This window comes from Oncorhynchus clarkii, chromosome 3 (genome assembly GCF_045791955.1).
Source record: "Oncorhynchus clarkii lewisi isolate Uvic-CL-2024 chromosome 3, UVic_Ocla_1.0, whole genome shotgun sequence".
Classification (NCBI taxonomy): Eukaryota; Metazoa; Chordata; class Actinopteri; order Salmoniformes; family Salmonidae; genus Oncorhynchus; species Oncorhynchus clarkii.
The window spans coordinates 28,703,544-28,726,838 of NC_092149.1; the positions used below are offsets into that span (position 1 = coordinate 28,703,544).

Genomic DNA, 23,295 nt, shown 5'->3' on the forward strand with positions numbered 1-23,295 from the left:
TAACCAATGCAATAACAATCCCATGTAGCTTTTATGATGTACACATAACCTTGCATGTGATCTGAAAGCAAACACTTTTTCAGCTTCTTGTTTCCACAAGTCACTTGCATGGTAACGAATCATGTGTGTGTGCTTGTGCGTGCACATGCTTCTGAGAGTGTGTGTTAGTGTCTTTAACATTATACATGTGCCCATCGTGCGGTTACATTTCTAAGCCCCTCCTCTTCCTGTCTTTTCTCCAGTCAGCCGTCCCACAGCCCACCTTCTCCATGCCCGTCACGGTGCCAGTGTCCAATCAGAACGCTCTCCAGTTCAGTAACTCTGGCGGCCTGGTCACCACCTCCTTTGTCACCTCCACCCTCACAGACCCCCGCCTGCTGTCGCCACAGCAACCATCTCTCCAGAGGAACACTGGGTCTCCGGGGTTACCACAGCGACCGGCCAGCGCAGGTAAGGAACAGAGTGGACGGTGGTTAATGGTTGACTTCATCACAAGTTTTATTTGTCACATGCACAAGTACAGTGACATGCTTAACTTGCAAGCCATACACAACAGTGCAGTAATTTAGAAAAAATGCATTATCAAAATGGTGTAACTAATAATACAAAATAAAAACAGGAGAAATAAGAGAGGAAGCTATATACGGGGGCAGTGCCAATACAACATGTGCAGAGATACTGGAGTATTTGAGATGTACTGTACATGTAGGCAGGGATTAGGAGAAAGTGTCTGGTAGCAGGATAGATGATAATATAGTAGTAAACAGTATGGCAGCAGCATACTGTGTGTGTGTGTGTGTGTGTGTGTGTGTGTGTGTGTGTGTGTGTGTGTGTGTGTGTGTGTGTGTATGTACGCTCAAGAGTGTGTGCACGCTCAAGAGTGTAAATGAAGGCGTGATAGGCGCATTATACAAAACATTAAGAACACCTGCCCTTTCTTTGACAGACTGACCAGGTGAATCCTGGTGAAGGCTATGATCCCTTATTGATGTCACTTGTTAAATCTACTTCAATCAGTGTAGATGAAGGCGAGGAGACAGGTTAAAGAAGGATTTTTAAGCCTTGAGACACGGAGTGTGTATGTGTGTCATTCAGAGGGTGAACGGGCAAGACAAAATATTTAAGTGCCTTTGAACGGGGTCCGGTAAGTGCCAGGCACACTGGTTTGTGTCAAGAACTGCAACGCTGCTGGGTTTTTCACGCTCAACAGTTTCCCGTGTGTATCAAGAACGGTCCACCACCAAAAGGACATCCAGCCAACTTGACACAACTGTGGTAAGTGTTGGAGTCAACATGGGTCAGCATCCCTGTGGAACGCTTTCAACACCCTGTAGAGTCCATGCCCTGACAACTTGAAGCTGTTCTGAAGGAAACAGAGTGGTGCAACTCAATATTAGGAAGGTGTTCATAATGTTTGGTATACTCGGTGTACATGTAAACAGGGCTGAAAAGTGACTTGTAGCAGGAATATTTAAATATTTATTGTAATATACTAATGGTAATATATACATGTAAACTAGATAAATGGTGATGACAATCAATAATCAATGAGCAGCAGCGTAGTGGTAGTAATAGATCAAATCAATAATCATTTTAGCGGCAGGGGAGGTGTGAGGGGGAGCAGTAGTTGTTAGCCATTGAACAGTCTTATGGCCAGGGGATATAAGCTTTCGTAATCTTTCAGGCCTTTCTCAGACACCACCTAGCATGTATGTCCTGGATTGCTGAGAGCTCAACCCCAATGATGCACTTGGCTGTCTGCACCGCCCTCTGTAGGTCCTTCCTGTCGAGGGTGGTGCAGTTGCCATACCAGACAGGATGCTCTCAATGGTGCAACTGTAAATGTTCCTAAGAATCTGAGGGGCTCTGCCAAATTGTTTCACCCACATCTCTGCTGGTGTGAGAGGACCATGTTAAGTCCTCAGTAATGTGAACACTGAGTAACTTGAAGCTCTTGACCCTCTCCACTGCGGCCCCGTTGATATGGATCGGGGTGTGCACCCACTCCGGTTTCCTGTAGTCCACAATCAGCTCCTTGGTCTTGCTGACGTTGAGGGAGAGGTTGTTGTCTTGGTACCACACTGCCAGGTCTCTGATCAGGCCTACCATCGTCGTGTCATCAGCAAACTTGATGATGGAGTTAGTTGTGCGTGGCGACACAGTCGGGGGCGAATAGGGAGTACAAGATGGGGCTCAGCACACACCACTGAGGGGCCCCCCTGTTAAGGATCAGTGTGGCTTAGGTATTGTTACCACCTGAAGTTTACCCGTCAGGAAGTCCAGGATCTAGGGAGGTGTTCAGTCCCAGGTTCCTGAACTTGGTGACGAGCTTGGCGGGCGCTATGGTGTTGAAGTCTGAGCTGTAGTCGATGAACAGCATCAATGTTATGGATTCAGCATTGTTCATGTTCTTCATGTTTTCTTAGCAATTGTTACCATTCACATCCACTCGTATGTGCAACTTGTCCTTTTCAACATGGCCGCCGTCTTCTGTTCTTACCTCCACAGGTGCTCTATTAGGAGGTGAACTGAACAACTCCAATGAAGGATGCCCGAGCCCAGTTCGTAAGTGACGTCTACTTCTGCTAAAATACCTAGTTGGGTTTGAGTAGTTTTTACCTAGCAAATAAGATGATACTGTATACACAGTGAACTGCGTCTATCTGTTGTAGCTGTGACAATAGATCTTTAGCTTGTTAGTTTTTACCCTTCATGGCTTTCCTTGATGTGATGGGAGTTGTGGGTTATAGTAAAGCATAAAAGGTGTATGGATTACACTTTGGGACAGACTCCACTGTTTGATGGAAGAGAAAAAGATGTCAGGATAGCTGGTCGATGGCAACCGCCACAAACACTGACACTTATGTACTCAAACACACACATACACACACACCTGTTGGCCAGCGACAGCTGAGGGTCACAGGAAAGCCACTTGTAAAAAGCTCAGGGGGTTGATGGGAAAGAGAACGAGAGAGAATGAAAGACTGAGGAAAAAAGGGAGCAAGAGGGGTAGAGAGAGACATGAATGACATGAACACTCTGGCCTAGCATCTACGCCGTCTCCCCACCCCCCTTCGTCTGTCTCCCCTGACCCTGCTTTCTCCTTTTTGCTCTCTGTCCTTCTCTCCCTCTATCGCAGCTGTTCCCCCATGTCCCCCCCCTTCCACACACACACACACACACACACACACACACACACACACACACACACTCTAATCCCCCTGGTTCAAACTGTAGGCAGAGCCATCTCCTCAGAGGTGACTTTGACACCGGCCAGAGCCTCACTTCTAATCTAATTCCTCTCGGCATACAGTCATAGGTAGATGACAGTATTATCAGATATTGTGCTACAATATCTTCCCCAAAACTGAATGACTGTATTATTGTATTGAGAACAATATGTTTATCTATTTGTGACTAAGGCACTAAGCACCAAATCTTAATTTACATTTTGTGAGCATAGGTTTGGCTTTCACATTGATATCAATGAAAGACTCGTACGACACACTCATATTTGAAGTTTCAGAATCAGACCCAAGTCACAAAGTCATGGAACAGGGACCACAGTAGTCACGATGCCTTTCTCTCTCTAAACTGGGGTTGTCTCAGTAACCCTCCAGTGCAGTAAACAGTGCAGTGGTCCCAAGACGCAGCTCAAGTGACTCACCCTGCTAGCCCGCTGTCTCTCTCTCTCTCTCTCTTCCCCCTCCTCTCTCCACGTACCGTCCTCCTCCCCCTCGCTCTATCGTTCTCAGCTGTTGAACACAGAACCAGGCTCTGGGCTCAGGGAATGTCACCATTGACGTCACCCGGCATTCCTGAGATTCCCACACCCGGCACTGGGTGTAATAGGAGTAGAACCTGGGAGAGAGAACACACACACACACTCACACAGCACACACACTCACACAGGTACACACTAAACAGAAATGATGATGCATACATACAACACATAAACACTTAGAAACATACATGAACGTACAGTTGAAGTCAGAAGTTTACATACAGTAAGGTTGGAGTCATTTAAAACTGGTTTTTCAACCACTCCACAACTTTCTTGTTAACAAACTATAGTTTTGGCAAGTCAGTTAGGACATCTACTTTGTGCATGACACAAGTCATTTTCCCAACAATTGTTTACAGACAGATTCTTTCACTTATAATTCACTGTATCACAATTCCAGTGGGTCAGAAGTTTACATACACTAAGTTGACTGTGCCTTTAAACAACTTGGAAAATTCCAGAAAATTTGGTCATGGCTTTAGAAGCTTCTGATAGGCTAATTGACATAATTTGAGCCAATTGGAGGTGTATCTGTGGATGTATTTCAAGGCCTACCTTCAAACTCACTGTCTCTTTGCTTGACATCATGGGAAAATCAAAAGAAATCAGAAAGACCTCAGAAAAAAATATAGACCTCCACAAGTCTTGTTCATCCTTGGGAGCAATTTCCAAACGCCCAAAGGTACTGCGTTCATCTGTACAAACAATGGTACGAAAGTATAAACCACATGGGACCATGCAGCCGTCATACCGCTCAGGAAGGAGACGCATTCTGTCTTCTAGAGATGAACGTACTTTGGTGCGAAAAGTGCAAATCAATCCCAGAACAACTGCAAAGGACCTTGTGAAGATGCTGGAGGAAACGGGTACAAAATTATCTATCTCCACAGTAAAACGAGTCCTATATCGACATAACCTGAAAGGCCGCTCAGCAAGGATGAAGCCACGGCTCAAAAACCGCCATAAAAAAGCCAGACTACGGTTTGCAACTGCACATGGGGACAAGATCGTACTTTTTGGAGAAATGTCCTCTGGTCTGATGAAACAAAAATAGAACTGTTTGGCCATAATGACCATTGTTATGTTTGGAGGAAAAAGGGGGAGGCTTGCAAGCCGAAGAACACCATCCCAACCTTGAAGTACGGGGGTGGCAGCATCATGTTGTGGGGGTGATTTGCTGTAGGAGGGACTGGTGCACTTCACAAAAAGGATGGCATCATGAGGATGGAAAATTATGTGGATATATCGAAGCAGCATCTCAAGACATCAGTCAGGAAGTTAAAGCTTGGTCGCAAATGGGTCTTCCAAATGGACAATGACCCCAAGCATATTTCCAAAGTTGTGGCAAAATGGCTTAAGGACAACAAAGTCAAGGTATTGGAGTGGCCATCACAAAGCCCTGACCTCAATCCTGTAGAAGATTTGTGGGCAGAACTGAAAAACGTGTGTGAGCAAAGAGGCCTACAAACCTGACTGAATTCACCCAACTTATTGTGGGAAGCTTGTGGAAGGCTACCCAAAACATTTGACCCAAGTTAAACAATTTAAAGGCAATGCTACCAAATACTAATTGTGTATATGTAAACGTCTGACCCACTGGGTATGTCATGAAAGAAATAAAAGCTGAAATAAATAATTTTCTCTACTATTATTCTGACATTTCACATTCTTAGAATAAAGTTATGATCTTAACTGACCTTAGACAGGGATTTTTTTACTAGGATTAAATGTCAGGAATTGTGAAAAACTGAGTTTAAATGTATTTGGCTAAGGTGTATGTAAACTTCCAACTTCAACTGTATACTTACACAAACACATGCATGGATGAACATTCACATAGACACATAATGAATGTGAATTCTTACACACTAGAGCCCTGTTGTTCAAAGAGCCCAGGGCCTGGGGCCAACATCTGACTAACACACGTACTTTCTCCTCCTTCTTCTCCCTCTGTTGCTGGGGTAGATGAGTGAGTGTCCGGTTTCTTAGAGGAAGGACTGAGCGAGTGTCTCTGTCTGCTAGGTCGGGTACAACACAAAAAAGCCACCATCGCCCTGTTCCACTTTTCCCTCGGCTGTGGCTCACACTCACCTAAATTCCCATATTCCCATCCCTAAACACCTCAGTCCAAAGTAACCTTCACTGGCTGCCCAGAGTTCTTTATCCAGTTGTGAATGGCATGAGCAAACTTATGATAACTGTTACTCATTTGTATGTTTGATGGAGGTAGTGTGTTATTGATACTGCTGCCACATGAGTCTGGAACAAACATCATTCGCTCCTTGCCACCCGTCAGTGTGTGTGTCTGAACTGAAGTATGTGTGACTGAGATGAAACGGTGTCACATGCTGGTAGCATCTGGGACACGTCATGGAGCAACTTTTATCTGCTGTCGCAGAACCCTGCCCAGCTCTAGGGAGTGTGTGAGCGTGCGTGCGTAGTTGTGTGTCTGACTGTGTGTCTGCCCACAGTACGTTCGTATGTCTCTTTGTATCTCTCTCTCTGTCTCTCTCACTCTCTGTCTGTGTGTGTCTACTGTCTGTGTTTTGCCTGGTTGTGTTCCTGACAGTGCTGGGAAAGTCCCCCGCTCCCCCATCCACACAGTGAGCCTGTTCTTTCTTTGAGTCAACGGCTCCTTTTAACCAAGTAAGGGGAAATCAGTCTGACGGTCTGTCCCATGGCAAGAAGGAATGCTGTTGTCTGAGTAGCTTGATTCTGTCCCAGATTAACACTGCTCACCATTGAGCCGTTCGATGGATAGACCTTCATAATGAGTGAAACCAAAACGAAGCGTATGCTGTTTGATTTGTTAACCTGTTGCGACGACCAAACCCGGATCCGGGATTCTATTTATAGACCTAAGCTCATTACCATAACGCAACGTTAACTATTCATGAAAATCGCAAATGAAATGAAATAAATATGCTATCTCTCAAGCTTAGCCTTTTGTTAACAACACTGTCATCTCAGATTTTCAAAATATGCTTTTCAACCATAGGAAAACAATCATTTGTGTAACAGTAGCTAGCTAGCGTAGCATTTAGCGTTAGCATTAGCGTTAGCATTTAGCAGGCAACTATCACAAAAACAAGTAAAGTCTTCAAATAAAATAACTTACCTTTGAAGAACTTCTGATGTTTTCAATGAGGAGACTCTCAGTTAGATAGCAGATGCTCAGTTTTTCCAAAAAGATTCTTTGTGTATTAGAAATAGCTCCGTTTTGTACATCACATTTGGCTACCAAAAAAAAAAAAAAAAAAAACGAAAATTCAGCCCTCAAAACGCGAACTTTTTTCCAAATTAACTCCATAATATCGACTGAAACATGGCAAACGTGGTTTAGAATCAATCCTCAAGGTGTTTTTCCACATCTCTTCAATGATATATCCTTCGTGGAAGCCTGGTTTCTCCTTGCTCTCAAATGGAAAAATAATTGCACCTGGCTTTACGCTCCAATTTCGACGCAGGGACACCAGGCGGACACTTGGAAAATGTAGTCTCTTATGGTCAATCTTCCAATGATATGCCTACAAATACGTCACAATGCTGCTAACGCCTTGGGGGAACGACAGAAAGTGTAGGCTCATTCCTTGCGCAAAAACAGCCATATAAGGAGACAATGGAAAACAGAGCTTCAGAAATCTGCTCATTTCCTGGTTGACGCATCATCTTGGTTTCGCCTGTAGAATGAGTTCTGGGGCACTTACAGACAATATCTTTGCAGATTCTGAAACTTCAGAGTGTTTTCTTTCAAAAACTGTCAAGAATATGCATAGTCGAGCATCTTTTCGTGACAAAATATCGCGCTTAAAACGGGAACGTTTTTTATCCAAAAATGAAATAGCGCCCCTAGAGATCAAAGAGGTTAAAGATACAAATATTAGAGGTATTTATTTGTTTTTAATTGTGTCTTATGAGACAACAACACATTAGGAGGTTGGAATGTCTTGAGTAATAACAAAAGGTTGTTTCTCTTAGGGGTGTCTCACATGACATGAACTAAAGGGGACTGTCTGAATGTTGACATGCTGTAGGGATGCCGTAGGGTTGACATAGGTGTGACATTGCTCCTGTAGAGAAAAGCTATGACGTTTTGTAGTGTTACGGTGTAATGCGTGAAAGGGTCAAACGAGTAATGTTTACAGATTCATGCTGTTATTCACAGTGTTACATTTGTCCTACAGTAAGTGAGAGGTATACACACACCACACAAACACTCCATACATTCCTTAACACCATATTAATATATCCTCTCCGTCTCCCTCTCAACCAGCGAACGGCTACATCAGTGCCAGGGCCTCCCCCGGCCTCCTCTCCGTCTCCAACGGCAACAGCCTGGGGAAAGTAGTCCCGGCCAAGTCTCCACCTCCGCCTAGCCCTCAGATGGTGAACAGCCGCAAGCCTGATCTCCGGGTCATCACCTCCCAGAGCGGCAAGAGCCTGATGCAGCTGGTGAGCCGCAGAGAGATCTACTATGGGAGCCCTACTGGCCCAAACTGAGTCTGTTGTTTTCTCACATTGATAAATGCTTCATTGGTGTCCCGCCAGTCACAAAACAATGGGGTGCTGAATCTTTATGAATTTTTGGTATTTGGTATTTTATTAGGATCCCCATTAGTTGTTCCTGTGGTCCACACAAAACATGAAACGTAATACAGAATGACATAATACAGAACATCAATAGACAAGAACAGCTCAAGGACAGAACTACATCACTTTTTTAAGGGCACACAGCATACATATCAATGCATACACACAAACTATCTAGGTCAAATCTCTGTTCCTTCTGAGATAAACATTTAATACCTAAACGAATTGTACGCTGTTTGATTTGTAAACGGTTGAAATATGAGAGGTATTTATTTATTATTGTGTCTTGTGATTCAACTCAACACATTTTAGAAGGTTGGGATGTCTACAGTAATAACAGCGTTTTGTTTCTCAGAGTTGTGTCACTCGGAAGTGCACATTTTTCTATAAGACAGATGCTGAGTCATTATTAGTTTATAAAGTAATTGAACAATTAATAGGACAGCAATTATAGTAAGATTCAATTCAAAGGTTGATTTTGGCACTCAAACTGAGTGTGGCTTTAGACTGTGCTAAAGAAGAATTGATGTCAAAATGCATCCGTGCATCTCGTCATAATTACTGTTCTGAATTTGATATTTTTGTGAGGAAATAGCCCCCTGGATGCTGATCCGAGTTCAGTTTTGCATTTCCCCTTAATGAGCCCAATGGTTAAGGTTAGGATTGGGGGGCTGATCCTAGATCAGCAGGTTAGTACAGAACTGTAACCCGTGTTCTCTGTCCTACTGCCCCCTGCAGACCGATGAGGAGCTGGAGTTGGTGAGTGAGGTGAATAGAAACTCCTCCTAGACTTGACTGTGATTGCTGTGTCAACACTGTGATCTCACAGGCATGAGTGTCATACTGATATACATATGTCATACTGGTTTATTAGTAAATCCTGAGTATACAGTACTTACAGTGTAGTATCGAATAGGAGCACAGTACAATGTACAGTACCAGTCAAATGTTTGGACACACCTACTCATTCCAGGGTTTTTCTTTATTTTTACTATTTTCTACATTGTAGAATAATAGTGAAGACATCAAAACTATGAAATAACACACGTCAAAATATATTTTATATTTGCGATTCTTCAAAGTAGCCACCCTTTGCCTTGATGACAGCTTTGCACAGACCAAAGGACAGATTTCCACCAGTCTAATGTCCATTGCTCGTGTTTATTGGCCCAAACAAGTCTCTTCTTCTTATTGGTGTCCTTTAGTAGTGATTTCTTTGCAGCAATTCGACCACGAAGGCCTGATTCACAGTCTCCCCTGAACAGTTGATGTTGAGATGTCTGTTACTTGAACTCTGAAGCATTTATTTGGGCTACAATCTGAGGTGCAGTTAACTGTAATGAACATATCCTCTGCAGCAGAGAACTCTGGGTCTTCCATTCCTGTGGCAGCCAGTTTCATCATAGCGCTTGATGGTTTTTGCGACTGCATTTTCCGGATTAACTGACCTTCATGTCTTAAAGTAATGATGGACTGTCTTCTCTCTTTGCTTATTTGATCTGTTCTTGCCATAATATGGACTTGGTCTTTTACCAATTAGGGCTATCGTCTGTATACCACCCCTACCTTGTCTCAACACAACTGATTGGCTCAAATGCATTAAGAAGGAAAGAAATTCCACAAATTGACTTTTAACAAGGCACCCTTGTTAATTGAAATGCATTCCAGGTGACTACCTCGTGAAGCTGGTTGAGAGAATGCCAAGATTGTGCAAAGCTGTCATCAAGGCAAAGGGTGGCTACTTTGAAGAATCTCAAATATAAAATATATTTTGACGTGTGTTATTTCATAGTTTTGATGTCTTCACTATTATTCTACAGTGTAGAAAATATTTAAAAAATAAAGAAACCCTGGAGTAGGTGTGTCCTAACTTTTGACTGGTACTGTATGTTATAGAATAGTGTGTAGCCATGTATGCATACTATGTGTGGTAAATCCAAAATGGAGCAAAAGCTCTCTCTGTGAATGCATTGTATGTATCTTCGCACGTGCATGGGTCAACTCCATGTGTGTGTAATCCATGTCAGGTTGGGCAGGAGGAGGTCATTGTGTGTAGTCTACAGTATTCTCTGGAGTGTGTGTATCCATTGACTAGGACAAACTGTTACAAGGTGACACCAATGGCACAATGACCTCCACCCCTGGAGCGTCTGAGCCCAGACTCACACACTTATCACCACGTACCAACACACACACAAACACAATCACTTTATCGCTCACTCTGGTTGTTCTGCCCGATGCATGTCTCTCATTCAATCCGCATGACTCTCCATTGAGTGGAACACTTCCTAACACCTCTACCAACTATTCTTTCACGTGGCCGTGAATGTTGGTGTTTTCGTGTCATAGAGAAGTCAAGAACCGTACAGGCCAGGATGTTCCCACCTTTGTTTGTATTTGATACTGTTAGTGAATGTCATGGTACTGCGTAGGCACAACATTTTTGGTTTAAAATAAGTCTTTACTTCCTGATGTTCAAGCGTTTTTCCTGTGTCCTCTGTCTTCCCAGAATGCTCAGCGGTTAGGTGGTTCTCAAGGGAACCTGTCCACGCCAGTGGTTTCTGTGGCGACGCCCAGTCTCCTAGCCCCCTTCTCCGCCATGCAGACGACCTACAACACTGGTGAGTGAAAGAGGACAAGGGTACTCTCTGCTCACGGGCAATTGGGCACACACTGTATGTCTGTAGTGTGTCTTAAAGCAAGTGTATTAGGACCCGTGGATGATAGAAACACAAGGGTGAATACTTTTGATTCGTTTATTCAGTTATTCTCTTTTTGTCAGTCTGCTCTGTAATTGCCCTAATTGGCAAAGGCAGAAAGGAGCGGAATTTAACACTATAAGTGAATCCTATGCATATTCACTTTGATCAATGTGTGAGTATTTCTCTCCCTCTCTCTCTCTCTCCCCCTCCCTCCCCTTCCCTCCATCTCAGAGTACCAGCTGACAAGTGCGGATCTCACTGCGCTCCAGACATTCACGCCATCAGGGCTGCTGCCTAGCAACATGTCCACCTGGCAACAGCAACCAGCAGTGTCTCAGCAGCAACAGCAGCAACAACAACAACAACAGCAACAACAACAACAACAGATTAGCTTGGCGTCACTCAGTAACTTGGTGTAAGTACACTTCACCGGTCACCCTATTGTATGAGTGTAGCTAGCTACATAAGTGTGGCTAGCTGCACCCTAAACCAGTGGTATTCAAAGTCAGGGTCACAAACCCTTGTAGGCTCACGGGGGAACTTTAGTGGGTTCACCCCCAAAATAATGTAAATAATAAAATTAAGAGTATAGATTATTGTGTGGAACAATATACCAAAAAACTATTATTGAGTAAATGTATTTACTGGTTTCTTTTCATTTTGATAAGAGATGAAAATGCAATTCATTGAAGGTTGTGTCATTAGATTTGAACATTGTATCTCTTGATTTGAGGTGGGATGGGGGAAATTCTTGGGTTAAAAATGAGGTCCCCAGAGATTCTAGCTGAAAAAATTGGGTCCCCACTGCCCTAAACGCAGATATCGGCGTTTAGGGCAGTGAGATTCAGAGAATTAACCCAAAACCCTTTCCCAAAACTACGTGACCAATCTAGTAGTAACTACTCTCCCATGCCATCCCTCTGTACCTACCTGTACTATAGCCCTTAAACACACATGCACTTACTGTATGCACACAATTTCATCAGCAATTCTGACTCACCAAAGCCGTGCGTCAATGGCATTTGACATGAAATTAAGGATTTTTCCTCGAGAGCAGCTTAGCATGGTTGCTAGCTACAATAAAGACCCAAACTGTGAACACCTCTGACCGTCACTGGTATCCACTAGCAATGGTATAGTATGCATCAGAGGAGGCTGGTGAGAGGAGCTATAGGAGGACAGGCTCATTGTAATGGCTAGAATGGCATATATGGAACGGTATCCAACATATCAAACATATGGAAACCACGTTTGACTCCGTTCCATTGATTCCATTCTATACATTACAATGAACCCGTACTCCTGTAGCTCCTCCCACCAGCCTTCTCTGGTATGCATGTACCTCCACTTTGAGTTTGAGTATGTCAGAGGCTAACCTAAATAACTCCCTCTCCCTTAACATCTCCCCGCGTGGATCCAAGAGCACTTTAGGTTTAGGTGTGCGTTGACCACCTGCTGAAGGCTAATGCTAGCTAGTGATCCTCATTAGCTGTCAGTTTTGTCTCGTTACTGGCATTGTTAGAGCTAAATGCAGGTTTCTGTGATTGTGGCGGCTAGGCTAGCCGCGGGGTAGCTGTATGTAACCGCCTGTTTGTTCTCCCCCTCTTGTCCACAGCATGTGGGGCGCAGAGAAACAGAACGGGGAGATGGCTAACTGCATCTCCAATTTCGCTGCTAACCTGAGGTGAACAAATTAGCATCTAGCGCTACATGTGTGGTTATCGTCATGCTTTTCCTGTCTGTCGTATCAAATTAAGTTTGTGCGGCTCTCAGGTCGGGTTCAATTCTGATGAACATAATGAAGGTATAACAGTTTAGATTCCATGTAACTTACACTGTACATTTACATTTTTTATTTTGAGCCCTTTTTCTCCCCAATTTCGTGGTACCCAATTGGTAGTTACAGTCTTGTCCCATCGCTGCAACTCCCGTACGGACTCAGGAGAGGCGAAGGTTGACAACCATGCGTCCTCCGAAACACGACCCGCCAAGCCACACTGCTTCTTGACACACTGCTCCTTTTACCCGGAAGCCAGCCGCACCAATGTGTCGCAGGAAACGCCATACACCTGGCGACCGTGTCAACGTGCATGCGCCCGGCCCATCACAGGAGTCGCTAGAGTGCGATAGGACAAGGACATCCCGGCCGGCCAAACCCTTGTATATCTTGTTTCTGAGGCTTTGAGTGTTGGAACCAAAGAGAGAAATATGCAGGAATATGGCAGCCTTGAGTACGGACAGCATTGACTCACACACGCACACAAACACACACCAAGAATGAGTAATGTAGTCCTCCTTTTTTGTCTTGAAGCACAGGTCTATTTATCTCTATATCACCTGGATGGCCTGACAGTAAGATCAATAGTCAGATTTCACCCATCCATACTTCATATAGATCAGTGAAACTGCTGCTTCAAAGTAAGGCACTTGAACAAACCGTTCTCATTTTGCCCTGAAGAGCAAGTTCCTCCCACGATTTGTTCTCTCACACAAGCGTTTGATTACATAGGCTATACGTACAGTCCCACTGTTTCTGTTATTTATTCCCTTGCACGGTAGCCGCAGTGAGCAGACACTTCCAATCAAAGGTGATTGACGGTTTTGCACTGCGAGCCTCGCGTTCCCTGTCAGCCCTGGTTACTCGCCGTGAGAAGCGAGGGAGAAATGATTTCTGCAGTTTTTTTCTTCCCTTCCTTCTCTTGCACTGAGTGGCCAGTCATTCCAGAGCCTCCTGTAAATACTCACTGCAACTAGCGTGCACCTGTTGACTAGCACACCAATCTAAATGTTAATGCTGTGTCAAGGGTGTCCCGCTAGCCTTCCCGCGTTGACTTGTTTACTTGTTTATTGAATCGTTTTCCACACGTCAATTGCTGCCTTCAGCCTTGCAGGATGTATTGGTCTCTATGTTTGAAGAACCCAGCTGATGCATTCAGGAGATAAAGGATCTGAGTTGAGGAGTTTTAAGGGGTTTTGGAGAAATGCTTCCTGTTTAGAGAACATGTCTGTCTGTCAGTCAGTCTGTCCTTGCATTAAGGACATGTCCTTTTGCATTGGAGAAATGGTGCACACACACAACTCGCTACCTCAGTAAGTTTACAGGTGGCAGTTATTGCCATTACCTTGCCATCCGTCTCACTATTAACTCACTCTCTGTCTGTCTCTTCCTTTCAATATCTCCCTCTCTCTGTCTCACTCTCTCTCTGTGTCTACCTCTGTGTGTGTCTCTCTCTCTCTACCTCTGAGTCTCTTTCCCTCCATCTCTCTCCCTCCCTCCCTCCGTCTCTCTCTTTCTCCCTCCCTCCCTCCGTCTCTCTCCCTTCCTCCGTCTCTCTCTCTCTCTCTCTCTCTCTCTCTCTCTCTCTCTTCCCTCCATCTCTCTCCCTCCCTCCCTCCGTCTCTCTCTCTCCCTCCCTCCCTCTGTCTCTCTCTCTGTCTCTCTCTGTCTCTCTCTGTCTCTCTCTGTGTGTGTGTGTCTGTCTCTGTGTCTCTGTCTGTCTCTCTCTCTCTGTCTGTCTCCAGCTGTTTTATTCAGGGAAAGGCTTACCTTTATGTCTCTACCTTACGCATGTTTTACAATGTTCACAGAAACGAATAGTTGTTTATGTACACACTGCTGATTTGTGTGCTGTGCACATAATATCCTATTTAGTTCAGAGAAAGCTCCTTTATCCTCAAGGAATAGATTGTTTACACAGACAACCGGATAGGGAATCATTGTGTCAACACATCCACTCCAGCTTGATTACACTACATTGCAGGAAAGGGAAAAATAATAGAATTGATAAAATAAAATGTATTTAGGGACTAGATTGATGTCTTGGTCAATACATTCAAAATGATAAGTCTATAATTACATTTTATTTAGTAAATGAATACCCAATGTTTGACTAATTTTGAATGTAAAATGATTTAGCCAAGTTGTTGGGCTGTCTGTTATGTACATCAATGGAGAGCAGGTTTCTGAATCACCCTCCCTGTGTTAGTTTCTCAAACTTTCTTTTTTACCCTCCTTTTACAGCATGGCCTCTCAATCAAACTTGCTATTTGGCAGGGAAGAGGGTCTCTGCTGGTACTGTATATCTCCTCAGTCAGAGGAGGCTGGTTGGAGGAGCTATAGGAGGATGGGCTTATTGTAATGGCTGGAATGGTATAAATGGAACTGCGTCTAACATGTGGTTTCCAAATGTTTGATGTATTTGATACCGTTCCATTAATTCCATTCCAGACATTACAATGAGCCCATCTTCCCATAGCTCCTCCCACCAGCCTCTTCTATCTTCAGTGTATAACTAGCCACACAGCACGGCACTGTTTCCCAAACCTGGTCTTTGAGGACCCCCATGCATGCTGGTTTTCATTTAAAACCAGATCCAATAATTATTTGACAGAGACTCCATATGGAGATGCTGGTAATGAAACTCACTATTTATTGAGAGATTGGTTTAATGTGAAAACTGTGCACACAATGGTCCTTCTGGACCAGGTTTTGGGAAACGGCACTATACTGTACTGTATTGTAACCATGTGCTTCTGACTACACTAGCTGTGTTAGCGCCCTGAGCTAGCCTGAAGAGCGAGCCTTCATCACTGTCACCAGCCTGCTGACTCTGTTTGTTTTGTTCTCCATAGCAACAGGACCCTTGTGGCACTATAATCCATCTACGTGTACAAGTCCATAATGCCGGGCTTACACTTGATAAAGTGACACATAGTGGCAGAGTAACACAGTCAAGGGTTTAGGGAGTGAGTGTGGACATGAGCGAGAGTATGTGTGTGTGTTGTAGGGTACAGAATCACATTCTTGCATCTTTTATTGTGCAACTGTGAATATATAAAATAATATGAATGGGTCATTGGGCCCTATAAGTACACTATCTTAAAGGCCCAGTGCAGTCAAAAACATGATTTACCTGTGTGTTATGTACAGTGAGCAAAAAAAGTATTGGGACAGTGATACTTTTTGTTTGTTGTTTTGGCTCTTTACTCCAGCACTCTGGATTTGAAATGATACAGTGACAAAATGCAGACTGTCAGTGTTAATTTGAGGGCATTTTCATCCATATCTGGTAAACCGTTTAGAAATGACAGCCCTTTTTGTACATAGTCCCCCCATTTAAGGGGACCAAAGGTATTGGGACAAATTCACTTATGTGTATTAAAGAAGTCAAAAGTTTAGTATTTGGTCCCATATTCCTAGCATGCAATGATTACATCATTGTTTTGGTTGTGTTTCACATTATTTTGTGACCAATCATTTGAGTCACTTTTATTGTAAATAAGAATAGAATATGTTTCTTAACACTTCTACATTAATAGGGATGCTACCATGATTATGGTTCATCCTGAATGAATGGTGAATAATGATCACTGAGAAAGTTACAGACACACATATCATACCCCCCAAGAATGCTAACCTCCCCTGTTATTCTAATGGTGAGAGGTTAGCATGTTTTGGGGATATGATATTTGTGACTTTCTCACTCATCATTATTCACGATTCAGGACTATCCATAATCATGGATAGCATTCACATGAATGTAGAAGTGTTTAGAAATACATTCTATTCTTATTTGTCCCAGTACTTTTGGTCCCCTAAAATGGGGGGACAAAAAGTGCTGTAATTTCAAAACTGTTCACCCGAAATGGATGAAAATACACTCAAATTAAAGCTTGACTGGTTACCCTCATGGTATCATTTCAAATCCAAAGTGCTGGAGTACAGAGCCAAAACAACACAAAATGAGTCACAGTCCCAATACTTTTGGAGCTCACTGAATATTTCCACACTGAGGTTGGGATAATACCGTGAAAATTATGATATACCCTTTTAGTGTAAGAGCTGTTTGAAAATACTTTTGGGAAAAAATGGCAGCCTGTTTTTGTGGGATGGAGTTTTGGCCTGCCTGGTGTCATCACCAGGCGGTAAATTAGTGAATAGACCAATAAAAGAGTTCCAAACCTCTCTGCCAATAACAGCTAGTTTTCAGTTTTCCCCTCTACACTCGTGAGAAATGTCTCTTTGCTAAGAAGCTATTTTTGTTTCTTTTTGACTATCTGAATTGAAAACAATCACAGGAAGGTACTTAATTGTTAGCCAGAAATGATTTGATATTGAGATAAAAACGGCTGCGTTTAACCTTTTTAAGGGTGACCTGATTGAAGTGATTGTTGGCTTTTCCAATTGTGGGGTATGGTGTGGGAGAGAGGGGGAGGGTGCTGAGGGCTGTGTGAATTTACAGATGGGACTTGTTGGAGGGGTGTGTAGTTGGAGGTGTCTGGGCACAATTGCATGAGTTACTAAATGCAAAAGATTAAAGTGACTGTGGACACATGGCACAAGGCATGGTCTTTCGGAATCCAGAGTCAGTCTGCATGGCTTGTGGACCGTGCGCTTCCGTGTGGCCTTTTCATCCAGTCTGTTTGCGTATCTGTTCATTTGTCTAACCTCAGTCCATCATCCTATAGTCTCTTGTAAAAGCTACGTCATGACACTTTGTTCCCTAAAACATTAGCAGTGAAACATTACCTGTCGTTAGCAATTAGCCAAACATGAGCTGTCAGCCCAGGTTGTGTATGAACAGTAGGGTGGAACACAGAGCACTGCACATAGAAATGAAGACCTACGCAGTTCATAGAAGGGACACTTATCTACCACTCCCATAAACAATTATATTCTTTCTCTCCAAGGTTCTGTTTGTTTTTCCGCTACTCAATTTGCTGACACATTTGTTTTCTAGGACCCCCCCCCCCCTCCACCTAGTGTGTGGAGGTGTTAACTCTATGTTCCATCAGCGCTTACTGCACTGTGTGCTGTTGAGCAGGTCCCTGTCTGGGCTCCTGTGTTAAAAGTGATGTTCATGGTGATGTTGTGTGTTCGTAAAGAGTGTTGCAGTTACCCTGGCTGACCAGCAGATGTCAGCACACGTCTCACTATTTCTCTCTCTTTTCTCGGTACCTCCAGGCCGGTGGGCCACTTACCTCAGGGCACCATGCTGACAATTAACACCAACCCCAACATCAGCATCAAGTCGGAGCCCGTGTCGCCCAACCGCGACCGTAGCACCCCGTGCTCCACAGTCGGGGGTGGCGGAGGAGGAGGCCTAGTGACCATCACAGGGGCCCCTATGTCAGGCCAGTACCCAGGGGCCTTGCGCCTGGAGCCATCCACCCTGCAGGGCCGCTCGCCCGTCGGCAGCCTGAGCAGCAACGGCAGCTCCTACGAGGGGGACCGGGACGATGGGGCCCAGGGGCGGGCCCAGGACTTCCACCACCAGGGAGGGGCCTCCTCGGCCATGGGGCTCCTGAGGCCCTCGTCCACGCAGGAGCAGCAGGAGCAGGAGGGTGCCAATGTGAAGAGAATGAGACTGGACACTTGGGTAACATAGATGTGTAGAACAAGGGAGTGAAGGGGAGAGATGCCCCCCTCTCTCTCACACCCCCCCACCCCACACCTATTTACCGTATGTACAGTAAATGCTGACCTCCACACATGCCTCCACCACACACAAACACACACACACATGCACCGGACACGCCCATTTGCGCATGCTCTTACACACTTTCTCTCACAAATGTATGCATTGACGCACAAGCTGCATACTGTTTTACCCTATATTGTACTACACACACACACACACACACACACATATTCTCACACATGCACCCTCTATAGGGGCAGAGTAACCGAACCAGGGATTACATGTCAACATAGTGTGTTGGACAAGATTAGAATTAAAATGAATGAGTTCTCTTTTGTTCATGCTGGCTCTGTCTCCTTTTCGTTTTGAAGGGAGAGAGAGCGTCTAGAAAACTGACTGACTATTGACTGACTTGGCTTTGCTGGGTTTTCTGTTTACCCTCTACATCACATACTACACATCTGGTATCCTCCTGTCATTTATCCACAGTAGGTCTCTAGTCCAGCTGCACTGCTCTGTTGAGAAACAGTACGACAACCAAAATGAATCCACTTCTTTGTATCTGCCCAGTGGTACTGTTATATCCAGCTTTTGGTGTTTTTGTAAAGAGTATGAGATTGGTGAATGAGATTTAAACTGTTTTGTTGGAATATTACGTCCTCTCTCTGTCTGACTTGTCCATCAGCCATCTTTACATTTCTATAAACATTTCTAATTTAGATTTAAGAACCCAAAATTCACCAAGTCAAACTTACTAGCTATCCATTTGATAAGACAGGATTCACTGTTCTAAAGTGGACGATCCTTGTTTTGTTTAGTTTTAGCCAGGTATTTAATCAGAACCATGCAAATAGCTGTTTAATCTGAAACATCGATACCTTATCTAGGTCAAATACTGTTTTATCAGGGATGGGCTGCACTAGCTCTATGACACATGCTACAGATACCTACAGATCAACTTCAGATTCTACGTGTGTGTTCCTGTTTTTGATATTTATTTCAAATGCTCTTTTTGTGTAAAGTTTTTTTGTTACTACCTTCTTGACTTTTTTTGATTTTTCCCACGCTCAAATCCATCCGCACTCACACACGAAAAGTATTTTTGTTAAACAATGGCAGTCTTTCAGAAGGCTCTGAATAAGAGATGTAAACTGGGAGAAAAAGCAAAGAACTGTGTATATAAGCAATTTGTTCTGTTTCCTTCTGTATGGCTTTTGTATAGCAGGGATATTGTTTTTTTGTGGGTAAACATATATATATATATATATATATAACAGCAGCGATAGTAGATTTTGAGAGTAAGGGATGAACTGCATACCATGCAGAGAAAACGATAGACGACAGGGATTGTATATAGAAATATATGTTCACATATGTTCAGCAGGATATCCCTAAAAGCCAATGTGTTGATTCTCAGTGGATCTGTCTTTCTATTTGTGTGTACATAAGTGTACTACGTTGCAAAGCCAAGTGAGGGTGCTAGAGGGACAGAATGGAAAGTAGCAGTGGATTGGACTATTTGAGTGAGCAGTGGTTAGTACTCTGATGGAGCGCACTTTAACCCCTTCCTTCCCCCCAAGCCCCCAAAATGCCCCCTCTTTAAAAGCCAGGTGTCCTCCAGAATGGGACAGTCATGTCTGCATGTCCTCAGGCACATCAAACTCATCCAACACACACATACAAACACATTCACACACCTTAGCCAGACAAGTATCCCTTGTGCTTTATGTTAGACAAGAGTTCCTGCCTGGCCACATTAATTAATTACAGCATTTCACTCGCTCCCTACCCGTGACTTAAAAGACAAGTCCATCTCACTCTCATTTGACCTCCACCACTATCAATTTTCTGCCAAAACGGCTAATTTCTCCACACACTCAAACACCATACTCACATATACTCTGCACTCTGTTCAAATGACCTCACATTGGCTCTTTATTGTTTTATATCGTTGTAGTTGTTGCTGTAGGGATTGTGCAGCCTGACTCTTCAGGAGTCTAGACAATCGTCTAGAGACGGATGGCAGAGAGAGAGCTATCACGACTGCCGGCATGTTCGCACACCCTTGGACTGTAAGACTGTTGTGTCCTAAGCTTTGAACAAAACATTGACCCTGATGGGGTTTTTTTTTCATAAAAATGGTAGCTATGTCTTGAATAGGGCCACACGCCATGAAGCGATGTTTCATAACTAGACTAAATGGTCACTAGTGGAAGCAGACTATGGGGAGATGGTTGGTTAGTACTCTGGACATTGGCCAATCGATGTGTTGCATAAAGCCCTGACATTATCTCAGAACAACACTAAGGGTCACTGTAATCACAAATGAAAAGACAATCGTCATGACAATAGTTAACCTGCGCCCCCATATTTCCCATGTATAATGAATGATGTTTAGAGAATCTCACTTTCCAGTGTTAATTTGTGCTGGTGACAGTTCTATTGTCTGTTTTTATTATAATTGTTCTATGGTAATTGCTATTATTACTGTTAATATTATCATTATTGTGACCATCGATGGTAATTGTAATGATGATATAGAAAATACTATTTTATTTTTTGCGGTTTTGTGTAGGTTAGGAATCTTGTTTTATTTGAATTTTATTTTATTATATATAAATATTATATTTTTGTTTTGTTTTCATTTTTTGTTTTGTTTTTTCTTCAAATGGTGTACAAATATTGCACGATTTATGACATAAAACAAAACGGCTGTAGTAATATTAGTACATGTGAGATCATGGAAGGTGGTAAACAAGTTTAATACAATGCTGCAATTTTTAGTCAAATGTATAAAACTTAGTCTACACATAGTAAAGTGGGGACAAGACACATTTAATTTATTTCCGACTAGACACAAAGATGTCAATGCATGGGCATAACACAAAAAAAGAATGAATCATGTTATAGGAAATAAATATGAAATGTAATATCAATAAGAATTTACATCACACAGAAATAAAATAGAAATTGAAGAAAGAAGTTAATCAATTATAGTTAATATATTGTGTTCGGCTAGTCTGATTTTCGTTGTAAAAAAAATATCAAAAAATAAACATTTTTGTTGTTTTTGGAGAATGATATACAATTTGTGTATATTTTCATAAATAAAGTATGCACTGATATGTTATTACAAATTCTATACTGCTTTTACAAAAAAAGTGTTTGTTATTGTACCAAAGTATCCATTTGTCCCTTCTTACCCTTCCCTTTTTGCGTATGTTTTATCGTATTTTATATATTAAATAGACAAGTTGACCTACAAAGAGGTTTTGGTTTGTTGTTATTATGATTTACATTAGAATGTGGATTTGTGTTAACTATCAAAACAGTCTGATAATTTATCAATACAAACGTATTTTCTGAAAAGTTTTCTGGAACGTGATGTATCAGCTATGTTTGGTAAGTGACAGAAAATATGGGACTGTTGAGAGAGTTGCTCATTAATTGCCAGAGATATGTGAAGTGGAGTGATCTATTCTTACTATAAGATGTCACCACATGTGCTGGTAATGCTTTGGTCATCATTATCAAGTGTTCAGATCTACTGAATTATTTTACAGCCCATAAACCTAAGCCAAATATGTTTTGGTTTTTCTTTAGTTTTCAAAAATGGAAATGTTTCTAGAAATCATTTACTATATCAAATCACATTTAAAGCATTACATTTTTCGCAAGCAAAGTGATCAACTTAATTGACTTAAACTGCATGTTATGTGAGACTATGCCACGGTATTTGAATGACATAACGACAAAGGTTAATACTAATAAAACAAAAACGTTAATATAAAATGACTCTTTGTAAATCATAACTGTCATGGGAGGAAAAGAGAAAGTCGAATGATCTTGGAAGGAGAGACTTGGGGGAGTTCTCAAGGAGAAATGTTGTATTGAGGCGTCTATTCATTGCATGATAACCTTTCCACTGACATAATCTCTATTTATTTAAAGAAGTGCAAGATTTCAGTTTCTTAATCATCATTGGACAGTAAACAAATGCTTCATAAATAATATCATGTTTAGTCCCAATTTTCTAAATGAGAGAGATGAAGTAATGAGACAAGAGGATTGGAGCGATGTGGTGGGGGTGTATTGTCCCCTCCTCCAGACAGTTGACCATAGTGGCAGCTGTTCTGTCCTGTGTACACTTCTGTCTCCAGTGACAATGGCCAACTAGTAATCATTTATAATCGAGACCACTCAGTCTGTGGAAGTATATCTCGCAGGTTAGCGTTTTTTGTCATGAATCTTATTCTGGAGGCAGCTCTGCAGAGTGGTCACTAGCTGGCGCAGCAACAAAGTCATACAATCTGATTTGAAACCTAACCTTAACCACACTGCTAACTCTAATGGCTATCACGTGGCCAGGGATGAGCCAGGGTGTGGCTCTAATATTATGCATGGCCACATTTGCTTGTATATAACTGATGGAGTGAATTCACAGGGGGCCATCTTTGATTGGATTAGAGTGGGCATCTGGTACCATCCGGCTGTCTCGAGGCAAAATAAAATAATCCACTGGCTCCTGCATTACAGTGTGGACAAAATATGCATCCGAATATGTACACTGAACAAAAATATAAACGCAAAGTGAAATGTTGGTTTCAATGTTTCATGGGTTGAAATAAAAGATCCCAGAAATGTTGCATACACACAAAAAGCTTATTTCTCTAATTTTGTGCACAAATGTATTTACATCCCTGTTAGTGAGCATTTCTCCTTCGCTAAGATAATCCATCTACCAGACAGGTGTGGCAGGTATCAAGAAGCTACCAGACAGGTATCAAGAAGCTGATTA

At 42.7% G+C, this 23,295-nt stretch overlaps 1 protein-coding gene across 10 annotated transcripts in view; it reads left to right on the plus strand.

Annotated features, from left to right (window-relative positions):
* Positions 1–22,268, plus strand: part of LOC139392495 (myocyte-specific enhancer factor 2D homolog) — a 78,772-nt gene extending 56,504 nt beyond the window's left edge. For 2 of the 10 annotated variants that reach the window (XM_071140499.1, XM_071140562.1), the window contains 9 exons: positions 243–450; positions 2,509–2,565; positions 8,058–8,236; positions 9,113–9,142; positions 10,884–10,995; positions 11,308–11,491; positions 12,692–12,760; positions 15,098–15,148; positions 18,041–22,267. In XM_071140499.1, coding sequence (XP_070996600.1) covers positions 243–450; positions 2,509–2,565; positions 8,058–8,236; positions 9,113–9,142; positions 10,884–10,995; positions 11,308–11,491; positions 12,692–12,760; positions 15,098–15,148; positions 18,041–18,464 — 1,314 coding nt within the window. In that variant the 3' untranslated portion in view covers positions 18,465–22,267. Of the gene's footprint in view, positions 1–242; positions 451–2,508; positions 2,566–8,057; positions 8,237–9,112; positions 9,143–10,883; positions 10,996–11,307; positions 11,492–12,691; positions 12,761–15,097; positions 15,149–18,040 lie in introns of all 10 variants that reach the window. The other 8 variants (XM_071140491.1, XM_071140507.1, XM_071140526.1 and 5 more) reach the window with 8 other exon arrangements.
* Positions 22,269–23,295: the final 1,027 nt, after the last annotated feature.